Raw genomic sequence first — 18,156 nt, 5'->3', positions numbered from 1 at the left:
AAACAAAACAAAACAAAAAAACAGCCGAGCTCCCTCTCTGCCTGCAAAACCATCCCCAGGCCGTACTGTGATCATAGAGGCCCTGGTGGAGACAGGGTTCTAGATCCCTCTAAAAGAGCTTTCTAACTGGGCACTGCACACTCATGAGGTGAAAGCGGGTTCTGAGGTGGTGTGCTTTCTTCCAGTTGAGAAAAGTGGGTTTCTTCCAGGTCTTCGAGCTCAGCTTGCTGTTGTGGTGACGGTCCCCTTTCACTGTGATGTCGGTGAGGAGGTGCGGACTGCCCAGCAAGGGACGATGTGGCAGAGGGTAGATGCCTTCCAGGGGGACTTTGATTGGAACATTCTTTTTGAGATGCCTCCCAGGCTGTGCTGTTATGCCCGGTCACCGCAGGGCAGCCTGGCAGAATGGGGAAAACTCTGGGCTTGGAATCAGGAAATCCCAGTTCTGGTATCACATCAGGTACCTGAGAGGCTTTGAGCACATTGTTTCACCTTCTCTAGGAAACGTGAAGGGCGGACAGGCTGGTTTCTGAAGGGATACCCTCATCCAGCCTCAGCACTCTGTGCCCCCAGCCCACTCCCAGATTATGTGTACACCATCCCTTTCCATTCCCTGAAAAACCAGGTTGTTTCCCTTTCAGCTGGCAGGGTCGGCCGTCATTGGTTTTGGACTATGGTTTCGGTTTGGAGGCACCATGAAGGACTTCTCATCAGAGGACAAGTCCCCGGAGTATTTCTACATGGGTGAGTGACCCCAGCTTGCTTCTCTAAGCTTTACCAGAGCTGCCCTGGAGGCTTAGGGCAGAACCCGCACCTGGACTTACGGAGGGGAAGTGAGGACACAAAACCTGGCCCCTGTAGACTCCACCTGGCTCCGAGGGTGCAGGGGCCATGTGGCCATGGCAGGCGAGGACCCTGCACCCCTACCCTGCCCGTTCCTCACATGGATCAAGAAAGACCAGTGTGGGAGGACCAGGACCGACCCACTGTGCTTCTCTCAGCCACATCTCATTTCCAAAGAGTTAGAAGGTTGCCTCTTGCCCTCCGAATGAGGTGGGTGCGCCACAAAATCAGTCATCCTCTTGTCCGTCTGGGCTGATGGGGTCCCTGCCGAGTCAGGTTTTTTTGTGTGTGATCTGCTATTTTAAATTGTCATAAGAGAGACACAATTCAAAGTGAGGAGACATCTCAAAGTTTGGAGGTGCTCAGTCCATCCCTAACTAGGGCCTGTAGAAGGCAGGGCTCCCTACCCAGGGAAGAGGCTGCCTCCCCCGCCCAGCAGGAGGAAAGGGATGAGGGCTGCGAGGGCAGCCTGCAGTTCTGAGACAGTGTGGTCAGTAATAGGGGCTGAGCATTTCCCCGGGTTTAGTCCCTCTGATCTACTCCTCGTCCCCTTCTGCGAATGTCCTCACTCTCCAGCCGCGTGCACCCAGACTCTAGACTTCAAAAAGCTCCAGACCGTTGTCACTGCAGGTCATAGCCCCGTGTGACTGGCCATTTCACGGTCTGTAGCAGCCACACGGTCCGCGTCAGTTGCTGGGGGAGAAGCAGGGCCCTGTGCAAGTCCTTTGCTCCCAGCACAGAGAAGAGCAACGTCCACTGCCGGGCCGAGGGGACTGAGCACCCAGGCTCAGTCCACACCAGGAAGGGCCACCCACAGCTGTGTCACCTCCTGTTCCTGGCACCTTTTGCACACTGCCTCCTCCTGCAGAGAGCAGCCAGATCGGCGAGGATACTCCCAGGAGCAAGTAACAAGAAAACCTACTACAAGACGGGTAACTGTAAGGACACTCCACATTCATCAAATCTTAGATGCAGTCTTTTGTAAAACACACAATTATTTTAAGTTCCACCTTGAGGTGGGAAAGAAGACATGCTGCCAATTCAGCCATGACCGCCCCTAAAATATGCATGCTAATTTTAGAAACATTAAAGTGTAAATATGTAAAATGTATATCGAAATTGATGAAACGTGGGGAGGGAAGAGTGGCGGTGGGGAGTCTCGTCTCCAGAGCTAGTTCTGGGTCCAGCAAAGTCATCAAGGAGCCAGGGTTTTTCCGTCTTTCCACCGGCAGTCCTTGGGATAACCTCAGACACCTCCCCTCGGGTTTAAAAGACAGCCGTTGTGGCTCCACGTCTCATGTCCTCATACGGCAACCTCCAAAAGAGAAAAAAAAGAAGTTTCACCTCGCGTGGCCCCTTTTAGGGATGAATACCACCTTTGTCCGAAGACCCCCAGCAGACCTCTCCTCGCAGCTTATTGGCCAGGACTGTACCGTGTGTTCCAGCCTAAGCCAATCACAGCCGAGAAGAGAACTACTGTGACTGGCTCTCTGACTAATGGGGAGGCACCCTGGGCTTGGGAAGGGGCCCAGGCTCCCCGGAGGGCCTCTGACCCTTGGACAAAGTCAGGGTTTTGTGCCAAGGACGGAGCGGAGGAATCTGCCATCGTGCTTAGCACCGAAACGCTCTTTTCCACTCACGTGGTTTCCAGGGAGTGCACACCCTTCCGTCCAGAGCCGGCACGCACATTTAACATATTTCTCCTTGAGGCACTCCTGGCTCTGAAAACCTCGTCTCCATCCCAGGGCAGGCCCCAGTGCCCCAAGACAAAGCTCGGCCTGTCCTTGTCCTGCGCCACCTCCCCGGGGATGCGCAGAAACAGTCAGGGGAGGGGAGCAGAAGGAATGAATCTCCCTGCCTCCCCCCTCCCCAGCCCCCATATGCTGCTGGTAGTCCAGGACCTGCTTACTTCATACTTGTTCCCCGGGATGTCTGACTCGGTTCAGCATAGTCACACCTCAGCACCCTCTGGATTAGCCGGCGTGGTTTGATCCTGTCGTCCTGGGATTCTTGCCTCTCAGACATGTGCAGTAATAAACAGCAGACAACAATCACAAGCAAACTTAAGTGCTAACGAGTGGCCCAAGCATAACCACTGAATTAGGAAGTAGAAGGGGCGCCTGCCTGGCTGGCTCAGTCAGGGGAGCATGCAACCCTTGATCTCGGGGTCATGGGTTCAAACCCCATATTGGGCATAGAGCCTACTAAAAAAAAGACGAAAAAAAGAGAAAAGATTGTGTGGGAACAGTGGTGGTGTATGTGCCTGTGCCTTTAGCAGTCACATGAAACCAGCGTCACAGATTTAGGGGACACTTCTAATAGCCACCTGGCCGACCCAGTCAGAAGAACATGCTACTCTTGATCTCAGGCTCATGAGTGTGTGCTCCACGTTGGGCCTAGAGCTTACCTTAAAAAAGGAGGAGAAGAAGAAGAAGTGAGAGAAAGCACTAGGGGCCAGCAGGACAGTCTCAGGTGGAGGGGGGCTTGAACGAGGCCTTGGAAGACAGGTGGGTTTCAGACAGACCGAATGAGTTAGGGAGAGCGTTACTCATGACTCGGAATTAGCACTGGCAAACATAAGGCAAGCAGTTATCCACCATTTCCCTCTCCTGGGGAAGTGATGGCTAATTGTTCAGGCTGCTCTCTTACCACAGTCTTCCTAACCTAGCCCCTCCAACCAACTATAGCTGATGCCCAGGGTCAACAATATTTTCTCTCCCTACTCTGAAGCCAGTAGTTACCTGATGGCGTAACATGACATCCGTCCCAATAAAACAGCGGAAATCTTTTGCTCCTGAAATCCAGGCACGCAGTGGTTCAGGGTTATTAACATTCAGTCTGTCTTCTCTTCACATGCTGTTGGCTTCGCACTGGCACCCTATTTATCCCCTCTTCCTCGGGAGGGACTCTCAAGACTTTCCATCAAAAGCTGCATTTCTGCCTTCAGGTGGAAGCTGGGGGGGAGCCCGCCCTTTGCTAGAACCAAAACATGGGAAACATCAACCAGTTCACTTACAGGCAGACGTTCTCCTTCAAGGTGTTTGGCAATAAGTAACTGCCTAATGCCCAGCCACCTACCCACCTCCTCACCAAGTTTGAGGTTGACAGATGTAAATCTCTATAATGCAGTTTCTGAGCTTGAACTGGAAATTTTCAGCACCAGTGAAGAAAACCCATTTTAAAAGGTCATGAAGGCCTGGGTTATGTGAAACACATGTAAGAAAAGCTGTCTCCCTTTCAATGATGATAAGCGTCTGGTTATCTAGTGATCTCTTCCTGGCTGTTTTAATTTGGGGATTTCATCAACTGTGGGTTTATGCAAACATAGGTATTCATTCAAGCAGGGGTGCCTCTATTCTTTCCATTTTTTTAGAGGTTTCTCCATTTGGGAAAAAATATAACCTATTCATGGATGCATCACCCAGCATCTACAGTCGTGGGCACTGGAGTCACACAAAAAAGGATGAGAACGCTGTACTTTCTCCCACGTATCTTTGCAACCTATTCGAAAAGACTCACGGAGTTAACAACTCAAATTCTAATGGAAACTAGCACGTAAATGCCAGCTAAGTGGTATTTGCAGTGGGTGAATCAGGGGTCATTCTAAACTGGTGAGGCAAGGATCTGATGTAGGTTTGAAAGACCAGACTGTAGTCAGTAAGTGGAAGCAAAATGAGGATGGTGAAGGTTGTAGGGCAAGACGGCACAAGGCATGTCCACAGGACAGTGACCAGTGAACCCAGGCTGGGGAGAGAACTCTGGTTGGAGTGTAACAGGTTGGGGCAAGGTGGGAAGTAGGACTCGAAGGGCCAGGGAGGGGGCGCCTGGGTCACTCGGTGGGTTAAGCATCTGACTCTTGATTTCAGCTCCAGTTATGTTCTCATGGTCTGTGAGATCGAGCCCCACGATGGGCTCTGCACTGACAGTGAGGAGCCTTCTTGGGATTCTCTCTCTGCCCCTCCCCTGCTCATGCGCTTGCTCTCTCTCTCTCCCCCTCAAAATAAATAAATAAATGTTAAACAAACAAACAAAAAAAGAAGTGCCAGAGAGGGAGGAGGACAATCACAGAGGACCCTGAATGTCAAAACTTGTTAATTTGGTAATCAGTAGAGGAATAATTCAGGGTTTGGGGGAGGCATGATCAGCGCTGCGTTTGTTTTTGAGTTTATTTATCTTGAGAGAGAGAGAGAGAGAGAGAGAGAGCGCACAAGCAGGGGAGGGAGAGAATCCCAAGCAGACTCCGTGCACAGAGCCCAGCGCGGGTCTCAAACCCATGAACTGTGAGATAATGCCCTGAGCCGAGATCAAGAGCTGGACGCTCCACCAACTGAGCCACCCAGGTACCCTGGCAGTTCATTTTAAAGAGATTATTCTGGCAGCGGCAGAATGAGAGGGGAGATAGCCCATGCTAGGTTATTGACATAGGCAGACATAGGACATAACCCTTGGGGGTTGTCAATAGTAGGGACTGTGAAGAAAGAGACAGGCAGATAAGAAATGTTATTAAACGTTATTATTAAACATTATTAAAGTCAGGAATAGAAAGAATCAAAATGACAAAAGATATCAGTGATAGAAGAGTCAAGCCTAGAAGTAATAATTAATGATTTTCAGTGGAACCTTGAGTTGCAGAAGGAAGGGATCCTGCTCAGAGAGAGGGGGAGGGATGTGGACCTGAGGTGAAAGCCAGTCTCGGGAGCAGCCTGTATGTGTTGTCCCGGAAACAAAGTGCTGATAGGAATTTCACAGGTGTACATCTGGGGCCAACAGAAGAGAACCTTTTTAATGATTTTGTAAACCAAAGAAGCTGAGCAGATTTCCACAGATAGAAGTGAGCTTTCCTCTACATCGGTATTTAACCACGAACGTGGCAAAAATCATAATGGAGTGATTATCAATTCGGGAGATTTCCTGTGCTGAGTAAGAGGGTGAAGAGGCTCCATACAGACATTCCTGATCCTATTTTTGAAACGAAAGCAAAATGAACTGCTCAAGATGCAAGAAATGTCATATCTTTATGGACGTATCTGTCAGGACCCTTTTCAAATCCAGTCACAGAAACTTGACTCCCACTGTCTTGAGCAAAACAGAAATTTCTTGACTCACAAAACTGAAAAGTCCAGGATCAGTACTCATCTCGGGGGTGCAGGTGGTGCGGTCGGAGCCCAGCCTGTACCCATCTCTTAGCCCTGCTCCCCTTTGGCTCCATTCTTGGGCGGGTTCCCATTAGACGTGACAACATGGCTGCTCCCAGCTCCAGGTGCCATCTCCCGAGCAACACTGGCAACGGAGGTACATACTTCTTTCATTCCAGCAGCTCTAACCAAAGTCCTGAGCCTCACTCTTACTGGCAATCTTGGGTCCAGTGCCTGTTCCCACACCAGTTACTGGAATGGGCTTTTTGGCCGAGGCCTGGGCTTCATGCCTGCCTTAGAGGTTGAGGTGGGGCAGACCACAGAGACTGAGTGGAGAAGGTTTGTGTCTCTCACGGAGATGAGGAGGAAGTGAATTCAGGTTAGGGAAAACAACAGGCTATAAACTGGGCCTGAGGTCCATCTTGTGTGTTTTTAGCGGCCTGGGGCATGGATGTGGGTCTGCCCACCCTTAGTTCTTCCTCAGCCACACTTCCCTTCCCTGTGTCTTCCCTTGAGTGGCTGGTGAAACGCTCATGGTCAGTGCTTGAAGTTCAGCGAAATGTGTTATCAAGAAACTAGAAACCAGTGGGTAGAGCAGCGGGGGTTGGCAGTCAGCCATGGTTTTCCAGCTCTTCGTGATGGGGCCCAGCCCACCACCCAGGTCTCCTTGTTTGTTTCCCCAAGCTGCTTCTCTGGTTAGAGGCAACAATAAAAAGTCCTGTGAAGTCAGAGATCTTTTCTTCACTTTAAATATTCCTTCTAAGTGAAGCAATATAACCCACGTTTATAGAAGGCGATAACTTCCTTCCTCAATAAATAATTTTCCAAATCGGAAAGATACCTGCTCTCTGGCAATCAAATGAGGAGAAAAATACACCCAGACACCATTTATGGACTTGCATAGCAAACAGTGTGAGGTAATAGGACTTTAAAAAAGAAGCAGGCCCAGCTTTTGGAAAATCTCACTTCATGTCACAGGGCACCAGTCACTAATCTGTGTGTTTTCTTTGCAGAGTAAGTTCCAGAGCAATCAGCCCACCAAACTCTTATCACCCCTTTGTTAAAGAGCGTCGGTGAATGGGCTTGGCACATTCAAGTGGTTCTGAAAGAAACAGGGCCTCACAGCCTAGAGTCCGTCCCCTCTGAGAGGGACCTCGGGAGGACACGTGGTCTAGCTGCCTGCTTCTGGGCAAATGACTGCCATGCTTTGTAGGAGAACTTCCTCCATCTTTGGGGGAATGCTTTCCTGTCTGGGATCCTTAGTTCTTTCTCCTTGTGATGGAAAGAGGCTCCCTTCCTGTGATGAAGATCTACCCTGATGTGAGCTGGGGACAGGGTGGAAAGGATCCAGCCACAAGCCCTGGGGGGAGCTGGCACTGAGGGCAGGGCGTGAGGGTGGTCAGACTGTCTCCTGCCGCCCCTTCTCCAGGTCCTCTGAGTCCAGGCCGGGGTCTGGAGGCTGACGCAGGAAGTCTGTGTCCCCTGAGTGCTAACATGGACAAAGGAGAGCCTGGCAAGAGAGGCTTGGGTGGCTTGGGGCTTCCTGCACTCTGTCCACTGTAGTCTCTCTCAGTGAGCTCCAAGGGGAAGCTCTCCCACCCCCGTGTCTTCCAAACTCTACCCATCTGCCCCTCTGACTTCCTGTCAGTCTGTCTCTAGGGCTGCCTCGTAGAGGGGCAGATACCGCAGGGGGCTTCTTGGGGGGCAGGGAGGCCTCCCCTAAGCCCTTGGAAGCCTGGACAGATGGCATGTGCTGGAGAGCCTGAAGTCGTGTCCCGTGAGCAGAGGACGTTGGCAGGTTTTCTCCACGAAGGGGCTGCCCACACAAACAGCAGTCCTTTGGCCCTTTGGGGTCACAGGCTGACTGCCTACAGCTGTGTCTCCCTGTTGAATTCAGAGTCCGGGAGCCTGGCTCTGATTGCGGGCTGGACGCAGTGCTGAACGCTGAGGAGCCGGCCTGCCTTTTCTCAAAACTCTGACTCACCCCACTAATATTTTTTTTTTCACTTCTTGGTTTTCAGTTGTACATGACGGTCATAGTGGCTGCAGAAGAGATGTGCCGTAGCTCACGTTGTTGAGACAATTTCCCCGAAGCCTTTTTTTACAAGTTAGATTGTTATCCATACTGCAGATGACAAAACTGAGGACTAAGGGGAGGTACCTAAAGCTCAGTTGACAGGCATGGGTCTCTGGCTCCCAGCCCTGTATTTTCAGAGGAAAACCCAGACATCATCCACTAGAGACTCCTCAAGCCCTTCTCTCAAGGAAGAAGAAAGAACCCTCCTGACATTTATAAGTTACAAAGTTAACAGACTTCCAGCTGTGAGCCTTTGTTCTCCTGCATTCCTACCGGAATTGCCCTGTAGGAGTTGGGGGGGGGGTGCCCTTTGGAATAGACTCCCTAGTTCAGTTCCAGTTTTGCACCGTCCATGAGCTGTGCAGTCGCAGGGAAGTGACTTAAACTGTCTGTGTCTCCGATTCCCCAGCTGTGAAATGGGAGTACCAGCACCACAGACGTCACAGCATGAGATGATTTAACACGTGAGCGTGCTTACACGCAGTACCTGTCGTGTAGCTTTGTTGTTTTGTGTAGGTAGGTTGCCGTGTTCCTCAATCAAGGAAGGAGCCGGCCCACAGCCCACGGGACGCATGGTTCCATGGGACGAAAAGAGAAGGAAAGAGAGAGAAAGGAATGGTTTAGGTGCCGGTAGTCAGTGAGAGAAGAGTTGACAGCATTGAGGCTTGTCAGGCGGCAGGTTCCCGAGATGATGCTTGTCAAGGTCACAATGCAGAGTCCGCACAGAGCAGGCTGAGGCTCCAGGAAGTGGCACCTGTTACTCTAGCCCTGAATGACTCCATGACTAATACATGTTACGCTACTTACAGCACGACTCGATAACCAATAGCTGTTGTTATTTAGATAGAACCCGAGTCTTTACTGTCCCCATAAGCCAACCCCCATCCAATATTCCAGACGACAAATGGTCATTAGCCGAGTGTGTAAAACCATCTGCTGCCAGAAAGCCACTATAATTGATGACCAGGCCACTCTCCAGTCCCTAAAAGGGGAAGCCGTTTTGAAATGAGTTGATGCCGACAAGGCTTTTTGGAGGTTGCTGTCTCCTTTCCATGTTAACTAAATGGTGCTTCTGGCTTAAAAAGAAGAATCTGGAATGTAAGAAACGAGCGATGGAATTGTCAGGGATTTGGTGATAGTGTGTCACCTGAAGATCACTTGCATCACAAGGCCCAGCTATTAATGATAAAAATGTGTTTTCAAGGTGTTTACTCTTTTTTTTTTTTCTCAAATCGAGGGAAATAGGACTTGGAAGGCATAGGGGAATGTAAGAACTCGGTAATACACTTGTCACACCAGCCGCCTGAGAGGGAAAGGGTTCTACAGAAACCATCTTGGAATTCAAATGTGACTGTCAATTAATGTATTCATTCAACAGCTATTTTTTTAATGTTTATTTTTTGAGAGGGAGAGAAAAAGAGACCAGGCATGAGCAGAGGAGGGGCAGAGGGAGAGGGAGACACAGAATCCGAAGCAGGCTCCAGGCTCCAAGCTGTCAGCACAGAGCCTGATGCGGGGCTCGAACTCACAAACTTTGAGATCGTGACCTGAGCCAAAGTTGGATGCTCAACCCACTGAGCCACCCAGGTGGCAACAGCTATTTTTTGAGGGCCAGATCAGAAAAAGGATAAGGTGTCCTTGGAAGCCACAGGTGGCCTTATGGTGTGCAGTTTTACAACAAGACTGGGAACTGCTTTCCAGAGGCCTAAGGAATTCGTCTGATTTTCCCTTAAGCTCCAACAAGCAGTGCTCATTTGGCACTGGGCTGAGTCATGTGGCCCACGCATACACAAACTGAGGTTTGCTGGGGAGAGGCCTCTGAATTTGGAGCTGCCGGGTCAGTTCCAGGGTGTTTTTGCTCTGAGCTCTAGACTCTGACAGCCTAAGAATGGACTACTATACCAATCAGCAGATTTTCTTGGCGAGCTCGTATTATTTCAGAAGGGAGAGGATTGTTGCCCGTGGAACCGAGTGAGCCTGTTTGCAGTGGGGAACAACTGTGTCCTCCTCAGGCCCCTGTGCCTCTGTCCACTGCACCCCCGCTTTCTCAGAGTGTGCAGCCATGCACTCATCTGCCCGACCTTGAGAGAGCCCACCCTGTGGCAGCTTCATGGAGGTTGGTTGAGATGTATTCCTAGCATGTATCTCTAAGCAAAGATGGGCGATGGCAGGCAGCCAGTCCAGAACTTCAGATTTGATATGTTCTTTCTTTATCCCCTCATCCAACAAACACTGATCAAGAATCCCGCCTTGTGTCAGCGTAGTCTAGATAGGGTGAATAAGGGTTGTTTGTGGACTTAAAATCTACAGAAGACAGACAAATAGGATAGCCTGCAAAAGCACAAAATGGAAAAGAGCTGGCCGGGTCAGATCACGATAAACTCCCCTGTGGCCAGAGCATGGGCTAGATGAGGATCAAGGTGAGCCCAGTCCCTAGGCTGTTACTGTAAGCGGAACCTGTAGAGTAGATCTTGTAGCAGTGGGAGACCATGACCGTTAAAAAAATTTTCTAATGTTTATTTATGTTTTGAGAGAGAGAGCTCAAGGGGGGCGGGGCGGAGAGAGGGGGACAGAGGATCCAAAGCAGGCTCTGCGCTGACAGCAGACCTGGGGCTCGAACCCACGAACTTCGAGATCATGACCTGAGCCCAAGTAGGATGCTCAGCCGACAGAACCACCCAGGTGCCCCCACAGTGAACATTTTAAATGGGAAATCAATATATTAAGGTAGCCCAACCATGAGATCTTCTGTGAGGGAACTGAGTACGGTGTTGCTGCCTTCCTGCAGCCTGTTCCAGTAGGGTGGGGATCAGGTCTCCAGTCCCGGGTGTCCCGCCTGGAGCCACCTTGCCTCTCTGACCCCCGTCGGCAAAACAGAAATAGAACACTCGCCTTACCTTACAGGCTTGTTTGAGAAACCAGTAAGAGGATGAAAGTGAAAGAGCTTTGAAAAATAAAATTTTTAAAGCAATAAGGTGTGTAGGCAGTGGAGCCAACAACAGTATTGTCTTTAACATGGTGTCATTTCTCATTCTCACGTCCGTTCCACACTAGGTCAATTCTTTTAGCGAAAAGGGAAGGGGAGGGAGTGGCAGATCTGGCGTAGCAGGAAGTAAATAAATAACCTGCCACAGGACCGCAGCACGGCAGGGCTTCCCCGTCCCAGGGGCCCCGAGAAGAGCTGGGGTGCTACAGGAAGCGGAGCTGCCTGGGTGTCACCCTGTCTGTGTCAGGGACCAGACAGATCTGCCCACAAACAACCGTCAGCACTGAGAGGGGCCCCCCGGAGGCACCCGGCTCAGGCTTTCCCCACGGAGGTGGGACACCGGCTGGCTCCCACCCTTTCGGTGACTGGGAGTGGTTTCCAGGTGACTCAGATGAATACAATGCAAAAAAATAAAATAGGGACAATTAGCATTACTCTAAGCAAGTCAAGTGCCAGGCCCCCACATTGTGTTCTGACTTATCTCCGGATCAGAAAAGGAAATAAGAAAGGGCTTGGCTTTATTTGTCTCCGAACAAGAACATTTCTGTCCTTTTCTTTCTCTGTGAGAACAGTGGTTCCTGTGGCTTGACTTCAGGACTGAGTGGGATTAGCGCCAGCAATGAGGCTGCTGGTATTACCAACGAGACAGGGCAGGGTAGGCTAACCATGATGAGCTAGCTTTAGAGGCACATGGGTATTTTTATCCCAGCTCTATCTTCTTGAGCAAATCACTTAACCATTTGGGGACTAGTTTCTCTAGAAAATGGATATAATGGTACCTGCCTCAGGAAGATAAAATTAATCAATCTGTGCCAGGTGCTTAAAACAGTGCCTGGAAAAAATAAGCCCTTAATAAATGTAGCTACTGTGGTATTAGGAATAGTATTTGGTGTGTATTAGCCTGTCACCTCCTCTCATTGGCTACTTTCTTGGAACATTGCCACCTCCCATGTGTCCAGTGTTCGTGGTGATGCCCTCTACAGTTGGTGATTCTCAACCAAACTTGACTGCCTTATTCCTGTGTCTTCCTGCCCCTCTTGGTAAACAAAGACCCCCTGTTCTGCCCCACCCTGTCCCTGCTTCCCCATCTGTGCCTGGGCAGACCATCAGCCCTTTTCCCTTCCAGACACTTTGTCCTCACAGCCTCTCCTGTGATGGAGACAGCCATTAATTCCAGAGTGCCGTGATGGCCCAAGGGTCTCCTGGAAAGGTGTGGGTTTGTGTCCCAGCTCCAGCACTGACTCCTGACCACCCCTGGACTCACTGTACTACTTTCCCGCAAATTATAGTGATACCCACTTTCCAGGGAAGGTAGAAATCTGAAAGGTAAAGTGCCCGGCATGTAGGAGGCACCTGGAGGGGATTAAGAGCATGAGCCGTGGAATTTGGACTAGTCACTGCCGCTCAAGTGACAGTGAGTAGGTCCCTTCACCTCTGTAGGTGTCAGCTTTCTCTGTCCACCGGGGATAATCGTACCCCCTACCTCCCAGGACCCCGGTGCGGGTTCTGTCAGGTGCACACTCAGCAAGCATTCAGCAAGTGCTCCCCATTATACTGTCAGCAGCCATGCTCTGCTCTGCAGGGACACCTGGCGCAGCAGGGGAGCAAGCGGGCTAGGTGCTCAGTGTCCCCTCTGACCTCTTCCCTGCAGGACTGTATGTACTGGTTGGAGCAGGGGCCCTGATGATGGCTGTGGGCTTCTTCGGGTGCTGCGGAGCCATGCGGGAGTCGCAGTGTGTGCTCGGATCTGTAAGTGGGGCATGTGGGAGGGGACTGGTCTGAAGGGCACTGGAGATCGGGCCTCCAGCGCCAGCTCCTCGGGCCCACTGAGACCTTGGCACTCGCTCCCTCTCCCTGAGTCTCCGTTTTCTCCATCTCTTGCTTAAGAATAATATTATCTTTGTCCCTGCCTCATATGGAAAATATGAAAAAAAAAAATGAGGTCATTAGTGTGAAGATGTTTTGAAAGGAAAGGTGCCTAATAATTGTAGGGGGTAATTATGATTGTTCTTTCAAAAGTACTTCCCAGTGAGGCAGCTAAGATTCCTATAGCCAGGGAAGTGCTGTTATCTACAAGAAAAGAATTGCTGTTTGAGATCAATAAGTTAGCCAAACATCTCTCTTGTGGGTTATTTTAACAAGCAGCCTCTGTCAAAAAAAAAAAAAAAAAAAAAAAAAAAAAAAAACGAATTTCAGTTACTGCTATACACATCCAATGCCAGAGCGACCTAAGAGAAACGGGGAGAAGGAAGAGGGGTCAGAAGAGAGAAGGATTTCGTATTTCTCCATGAGGGGTCAGAAACAGCAATTTCAGAGGGCAGTCTCTGCTTACTCGTTGCAATCTTTGATTTTTAAACCGTGTCTGCTGCTTCTGATCTCTTGCTGTGTAAAATCTCTTAACTCATTTCCTCAGTCCTGCATTCTGCCTGTCTTTCCCCTGTTGCTGAGCATCTCTCTCATTTATCTCTTAACATAGAGCCGACCCAAGAGACCGGAACAGAAATCTGTCCGGGAGGCCACCCCTCACCACCACCCCCACTCCCCAGAGAAGCCCTCACAGGCCCCAGGCCCCACCAGTTGCTCCCTATCTCCTGGCCTTGTTTTAGATCTTCGTAGTATCTCTTTTGTTCAAGAATTCGTTCAGCGCATAGGTGCCAGGCACTGTTCTGAATGGTGGGGTTTCTTTATCAGTGTCTGAAATTATCCAACTCACCTTTTTTTAGTGCTTTACTCCTTTATCATATTTACCATTTTCCAAGATGAGGCCCATGATCGCAGAGACGTTGGGATCTTACCTTATTCACCATTGAATACCCAGTGCCAAGGACAGTGCCTGGTGCAGAGTAAATGCTCAATAAACAATCACTGAATGAATCAATGAGCAAATGAACGCATAAACAAGCTCCAGGGGAGGGGGGGACAAATACTTCCTACTAGATCAATTCGAATGAATAATCTTGCCTCATGTTTTCCAAATGGAACTAGAATTAAAGAGGCTGAATACATTGAAAAGGTATTGAGTTAATGAAGTGAATGTTTTCTCTCCTCTATAGTTCTTCACCTGCCTACTGGTGATCTTTGCTGCTGAAGTAACCACTGGAGTATTTGCTTTTATAGGCAAGGGTGTAGTAAGTAGAAATTACATGCAATTTCTTTTTACGATGGTTAAAGGGTCTCTTTATGGCAAAGGATATGAGAATATTACACCCACAATGGTATTACAAAACTAAATAACCCCCACGTTTCTCATTGGCGCAGAATGTCTTAACCTGGAAATATCGTGCAGACCTATGCGGGTGTATATACGTATGTGCACACATTTTTCTGAGGAGATAGTTCATAGCTTTCATTAGATTTATGAAAGGGGCTATGATTTTTTAAAGGATATTTATCTTAAGATTATCCTATTTGTAATGGGGAAAGGGGATAAATTGCATTCGTGAGAAAGAGGGATCAAGAGGAACATGCATTTTCATCCCTTGTTGGACTAATATTTGTCCATAGGGCTCGGCCTGGAAAGAGGCCACATCATCCTTGAAGACTAAAGCCTGACCTGCTGTGTGCTGGTGAAGCCAGTCTCTTTAGATTTGTGCTCAAACTATAGGTGTCCAAAATAGGTTATCAGAAGAACCCACAGAGGAAACGTCCTTTTTAGAAGGTTAAAACACACTGTGGGAAAGAGGGGAGTGAAAAGGAGGAAGAATGGAGTCTTAAATGTACTGTATTTCATGTAAATTCATGTGCTATCAATATTGTGTTTATGAACTTACTTTAGATGTAAAAAAAAATGGTGAACATGTAGAATAAGTAAATATCACCTCCTTTGGAATGTTTCTGAAGTAGCTGGCTATATTTGCAGGTTGGAGGAATTGGATCTAATGACTTTTTGAGATCTTTATGGATGTCAGATCACATGCCTTTATATCAGAAAAAGCATTCTCTATGTTTTCTACGATATTTATATGCTGAAACAGCGTTCCTCAATCATGAACATCTTTCAAACCATGTCATGAATAGACTTGAATACTTTTAACCAGTGGGGTACCAAGAATGCCTAAGTCCCCACTCCCTGTATGTCAGAATCTCCTGGGGAGGCCCCAGAGTCTGGGGCTCGGTGGATGCTGATGTCCATTCAAGTTTGAGAACCTCCACTTAAAGAAATCTTTCTAGTCTATGAAAGTTATTCTTGGTTAGTCTGTCCTCCCATCTCCAGAAGTATCTACGAAACTCCAGAATCTATAATCTATTCCATAAATGCAGAATTGACTTAAAATACAGATAAACACAGGGACAGGCTGTATTTTCCAAGGGTAAGGAAGAGGGGGTTTTCCTTGATGAAAGGAGAATGTTTGGAACTTCCCACAGTTTTCCTGGTATTTTTTCAGGCTATACGGCATGTTCAGACCATGTATGAAGAGGCTTATAATGATTACCTGAAAGACAGGGAAAAGGGAAATGGGACCCTCATTACCTTCCACTCAACAGTAAGTAACTTTGCTTCTTCTTTAACATCATATCTTCTGAAGACCATGCGTTAGTCAGGACCTCTGTCTTCACTTGGCTTAAAGGTCAGAATAACTTTGGTGAAGCCATGCCGCAGCTGTATTTCAGCCCTCACAGGAGCCGCCATTGGCATTACGCGTAGAACCTAGAAGAGGAAGGGGCCTACCTGGCACCCAGCGTTCACCAGAGGAAGTCAGGGCAAGTGCCCCAGAGAGACAAAAGAGCACAAAGAAGAGCGCCCAGAAAGCAGCCCAAATCAGTTCCAAGCTGTCTCAGAAGGTGGCATGGTGGTGTAATAGAAGCGACCATGACCTTCAAGTCAGGAAAGCTCTTTCTAGCTGCAGCTCTGCCACTGAGCCTCTTTGCGACTTGAGCCACTTCCTTGCCTCCCTGATAATCACTCAGCTCCCCCATTTGTAACACAAAAGGGCACGGAGACAGCTATGCTCCCTTTATCCTAGAACGTTCTGTGGGACTGTGCCGTCAGTGCAGTGCTGAGGGCTGCACACAGCTAACCAACAAGGGCTTATGGATGATGGGCCAGGTCAGAGTCATCCTGATTTATTAACCACTGCCGTATGGAGAAGTATCTCTGAACCCCTGGACTAATTGCTTCCGGGTAGCCCCATTCCTGTTTGTCACAGGAATGTCCTGGAAGGTGCCAACCATTTATCCTGTTCAGCCTCAGCTGCCCCAGGGACATCAAGCAACACACAGTCTCCTTTGTCTTTGAAGAGCCAGCCCTAAGGCAGGACACCTATTTGTTGGCCTGACTTCATGCCCTGGCCTTTCAGCCCCTGGGGTTTATTTACTGTGGCCACTTCTCCTCTCTGTCCCAGACTGTCCCCAGTTAATGAGCCCTTCCTGAAGCTCATAAAACTTGAGCTACTCAGCAGGGTAAGTTACTCCCAGGCTGAAATAAAGAATCTAAGGACCCAATTCCTGTCTAAAAAACAGCAATTTACACAAGACACTGTCATTGGCTTCTTGCTTTGTTTGGATTGCCTTGAGTCACTTCCCATCGTAAAACTCAGACAACTTTACCGAAGTTCTCTTCTTGTTTTGCTAGCATGGTTATGTGACTCTTCACTATCTTCCTAGAAATGGCAGTTTGGGTTGCAGAGATTGGCCCCATAGCTGCTTTGCTGCCTCAGTACCCCAGTCCTCCGCCGTGATGCCCAGACTTATAGCTCCCACTCCTCCTTCCTGTTCCCTAAAAGCTGTTCTCTGACTCTCTAGTTTCAGTGCTGTGGAAAAGAAAGCTCTGAACAGGTCCAACCCACATGCCCAAAGGAACTTCTAGGGCACAAGGTAAGCTTCTCTACTAGGGTTCCCATCCTATCTATACTGTAAGATGGCTCTTGCCCTTGGGTATGATTCTAGAAGGCCATCTCCCAGTGGCTTCTGAGCCTCAGCTTTATTCTATGTAAAATACATGAAGCAATGCTGAGTCCTAGTCTCCCGGTCTCCTGGGAAATGATGGTAAGCTGACCTGCCCATAATGGTGCAAATGCCATGGCATTAATTAAACTCACCAGGGCCAGAGGTGTGCACCCTGAGAACGTTGCCCCACCCACCTCTCCCTGGAAGTCACTGATGAATGCTTCATTTAGCAAGTGAAGGTGCCAGGTTCTGAAACCCTGTGCCAGGTTTTGTGCCAGGTTCTGAAAACTCTGAGATGAAACATGGCTCCTGCCTCAGTGGCCTTGTAGACTAGTCAAGGGAGATGGTGTATGCCCGAAGCCTGTAAAGAATACAATGTAGACACAGAAAGCTTCACAGAAGTTGAGATCCTTGAGCTGCATTTTGACAAAGGAAGGTCATTCTGGGCCCATGAAGCAGCAGGAACAGAGGCATGGCAGTAGGGAAGTCCAGGACTGCAGGACAGTAGGGAGTCCAGAGGGGATGGTGAGGGACATTCTTGGGCAAGGCAGACAAAGGCGTGATTTTACACCTGGAAGTTTGGGAAAGGTGTTTCTTTTAGCAGAGGATTATCATAGTCCGTTTTGCATTGTAGAAACAGTACTCAGGCTGCTGGGTGTGACAGGTAGAATAGAAGGTTGGGGAGTGTTGGAGGGAGGCCACGTAGGTGCCACTTGTGGTCACCTTGGTAAGAGAGGATGAGGAGCTAATGCAAGTCACGAGCAGTAGGGATGGAGAGGAGGCAGCCGATTCAGAGATGTTCGGAGGGTAGAATCAACAGGCCTGGCCAATCTCTTGTGTGTGAGTGGGGAGTGGGAGGAGGAAGCTAAGACCTCAGACTTCTGCTTGAGCAGAATGGGTGGATGGAGACTCTGCTCCCCGTGAGAGGTGCATGGAGGGAAAAGAGCACATTCCGGGGCAGTTTTGGCCAAGTTTGCACTTCAGGTGCCTGTGGGACTTACATGTAATCTGAGCTGAAGACGGGTGTAGGAATCCCAGCATAGTGGTGGTAGCTGAAGCCGTAGGAGTGGCCTCACCCAGGGAGAGTGTGTGGAATAAGGCAGAGGTGGGCTGAAAACCCTGTCATTTAAGGGTAAGCAAAGGACAAGAAGCCAGAAGAGACTGTGAAGGAGGAGTCGAACTGGAGAGAGTCCAAAGACAGTGGCGCCTGGGAAGCAAGGGAGGAGATG

The 18,156-nt window shown here is 49.2% G+C and overlaps 1 protein-coding gene across 5 annotated transcripts in view; it reads left to right on the top strand.

Moving 5' to 3' along the window:
• The window catches only part of TSPAN2 (tetraspanin 2), a 56,457-nt gene that overhangs the window by 15,081 nt on the left and 23,220 nt on the right, over window positions 1–18,156 (top strand). For 2 of the 5 annotated variants that reach the window (XM_030326781.1, XM_030326786.1), the window contains 5 exons: window positions 642–744; window positions 12,693–12,790; window positions 14,095–14,169; window positions 15,427–15,525; window positions 16,784–16,855. In XM_030326781.1, the coding sequence (XP_030182641.1) occupies window positions 642–744; window positions 12,693–12,790; window positions 14,095–14,169; window positions 15,427–15,525; window positions 16,784–16,855 (447 nt within the window). Of the gene's footprint in view, window positions 1–641; window positions 745–6,062; window positions 6,136–12,692; window positions 12,791–14,094; window positions 14,170–15,426; window positions 15,526–16,783; window positions 16,856–18,156 lie in introns of those variants that run through there. The other 3 variants (XM_030326784.1, XM_030326783.1, XM_030326782.1) reach the window with 3 other exon arrangements.

Source organism: Lynx canadensis, chromosome C1 (assembly GCF_007474595.2).
Source record: "Lynx canadensis isolate LIC74 chromosome C1, mLynCan4.pri.v2, whole genome shotgun sequence".
Taxonomy (NCBI): Eukaryota; Metazoa; Chordata; class Mammalia; order Carnivora; family Felidae; genus Lynx; species Lynx canadensis.
This window is presented reverse-complemented; position numbering and strand designations above follow the sequence as displayed.